This window comes from Cibotium barometz, chromosome 47, assembly GCF_041138505.1.
Source record: "Cibotium barometz isolate CiBa-2024 chromosome 47, ASM4113850v1, whole genome shotgun sequence".
In the NCBI taxonomy this organism is placed as follows: domain Eukaryota; kingdom Viridiplantae; phylum Streptophyta; class Polypodiopsida; order Cyatheales; family Cibotiaceae; genus Cibotium; species Cibotium barometz.
The window spans coordinates 29,485,503-29,488,060 of NC_141092.1; the positions used below are offsets into that span (position 1 = coordinate 29,485,503).

The 2,558-nt window shown below is 40.5% G+C and overlaps 1 protein-coding gene across 1 annotated transcript; it reads right to left on the minus strand.

The window, feature by feature from the left end:
* Window positions 1–1,355: 1,355 nt before the first annotated feature.
* On the minus strand, window positions 1,356–2,335 carry LOC147611566 (putative glutathione S-transferase parC). The gene is made up of 2 exons (XM_086784981.1): window positions 1,940–2,335; window positions 1,356–1,812 (listed from the first exon to the last, which is right to left on the minus strand). Exons 1-2 carry the CDS (start codon window positions 2,279–2,281, stop codon window positions 1,462–1,464), a joined length of 693 nt encoding a protein of 230 aa, XP_086641107.1. The 5' UTR covers window positions 2,282–2,335; the 3' UTR covers window positions 1,356–1,461.
* Between the last annotated feature and the right edge of the window lie 223 nt (window positions 2,336–2,558).

Genomic DNA, 2,558 nt, shown 5'->3' on the forward strand with positions numbered 1-2,558 from the left:
TACTAATTAATGTAAAAAATATTGGGACAAAGTGTTAAAAGCTACGTTTAGATAATAGAAAGTAGAATAGATAGTAATTTCCGTAATTTCTTTTTTAATAGAAATGTTAGGGCCTAGATTCCTTTTTTTAATTGTTAAAATTTTCAAATGAATCATCATCAACGTGTTCATTGAACAAGCTCATGGAAAAAGCCATCAGCACAGTTGAAATGCACGATTGAGATGAACAAAAGAGAAAATTGGGGACATGTATCGAGCATGCTCTCTCTCAGATAAAATTAAATAATTAAAATTTTGAAAAAAACCAAGAAGTAGGTTTGGTACTCCACAAGCCTTAGAAATATCTTTCTAAAACACTGAAAGCCTTTCATAAGCGAGGTTTTTAAATTCAAATGCAAAAGACATGATTTGGGTGCACTATTGAATACTCCTTTCCCTTCATCTTGATTACTTTTATGGTGTTATATTTTAAACCTAACATGCATTATGTTTGCTACTATAGTGACGTTATTATGAAGAGGTAGCTTGAGAGCAAAGGAAGCAACAATTTTGTGACTTTACATGTTACCCACCATTCATCTATAAAGAACCATTTTGTGCCATCAATAATATGTAATGTTTTTTTCATGCTGCCTCCTGAGACACCAACTGAACGTTATTATTATGGTGGTGAGTTACTATCTTTACGTATTAATATACTCTTTTTTATAATTTTAAATTTTCTTAATTGAATATACTTTTTTTTAGCTCCTATGTCACAGTCAATTAGGGATATTGGGTTTTGAACTGCTCAGTAAAAATTTGGAGATACCCTTTGCAAAAACTGTTGAAACTTAGATTTTTGTTTAGAAAATTTACACTTTCAATTATGAATACTTACTATTCTCAAATTCCCAAAAACTTTGGTTGCATTTTTCTTTGTGTAAAAGTGATGAACTGCCAACTATGCATGGTGATTCTTAAAATCATTAGCATTATGTTTGTCTTTGGCTCTATAATTCACACTTGCGCTCTTAAGCTCTTACATGTACAATTGTAATTACTTTGTGTGTAAAAATACAAAAATTAAACACTATATATATTCCATTCCAAACACTATATATATAAAGAGAGAGAGAGAGAGAGAGAGAGAGAGAGAGACATGTTTTCAACACTTGTTTTACACATTCTTTGTAAAAGGACGAGAAAGCAAAGTTGCGTGCTGTGGATTCTGGTGCAAGCCTTGCATTGTGACAAGAAAGCACCAATGAAAACGATGGCATGCAAGAACACGTTACTCAGGGGGCTACAAAACTCATTAATTACTACAACAAAGAAAGGATCAAAACGTCAAGCTTAGGAGGACTTGCATCAGAAGCGCCAAATGAAAATGATGGATTTCAAGAACACAAGTTATTCACATCACGAGTCTTCAAAACTGTTGCTACAAGGGTAGAACGTCAAGCTTAGGATTCGCTCACTTTATTCGTTTGGGAATCGTCTCTTTCTGACTCCCTCGGCAACCTCTGCGAGCTTAGCTGGGTTTGGCAAGCACGCCGCAAGAGGGGAGCCTTCAAAGGCCTTCAGCCAGGCGTGAAAACGGGGCAGCTTCTCGAAGTCCCATTTAAAGCCTGCCACAGACTCGAATGCCGGTAGCCACACAACGAGGGGGGCCAACACCGTATCAACAAAGCCCACTTGAGAGCCCCCGAAGTAGGGAAGCTCCTTTGCAAAGGCCCCTTCCAAGGTACTCAGATATCCCTTGCTTTCCTCTATAACTGCTCCAAACTCCTCCCTTGGCCCCCGAACAAGCTTCATCAGAGCCTCAAGAACCTGTCCACCCACAGTAATAACTAGAGGTCTTAGTTCAGGTATAACTAGAGGTCTTAGTTCAGGTATCTCAATGCAAGATTAGCTCAATATATTGTTTATAATAATTCGCCCCAGCCTTAATGCTTACCTTTTTATCACAGAAATCTGCCCAGAAACGAGCAATAGCCTTGTGGTAGGGGTCCTTGGGGAGCAAGTCTCTGCCATCGGGGGAAGGGAAGGCCTCGTCGATGTACTCTACGATGATGAGGGATTCGCAGATGGGTTTGCCCTTGTGGAGGAGCACGGGGACCTTCTTGTGAACAGGGTTGGATTGCAGGAGGAGGGGGCTCTTGTTGTTAGGCCCAAGCTCTTGGGGAACGCTAGTGTAGGCGATGCCCTTGGCAGCGAGAGCCACATGAACGCGCATCACGTAGGGGCTGGCCCAAGCGTCCAGTAGCTGAACATCATGATTGTCTCCGGTGCTCGCCATGAAAGCTTGATATCTCTCCTCTCACGCTTCTACTGTAAAAGGAAATTAAGTGGATGAATGGCATCAACCCCTTTATAATAGATATTGGACGTCATCGACTACGTCACCTCCGTCCTTTTTCGCTACCAAGTCCAAGGTCGGTTGGTGGTTGGTTGCCTCACGCATGGCGTTCATCCATTGTTTTTCAAGGCCTAAGGGGGGGTTTATCCTTCACATTGCATAACACGCGTAGAAAAAGAAAAATACCCTCCTCCCAACCTCTTTACATAGAAGTTCA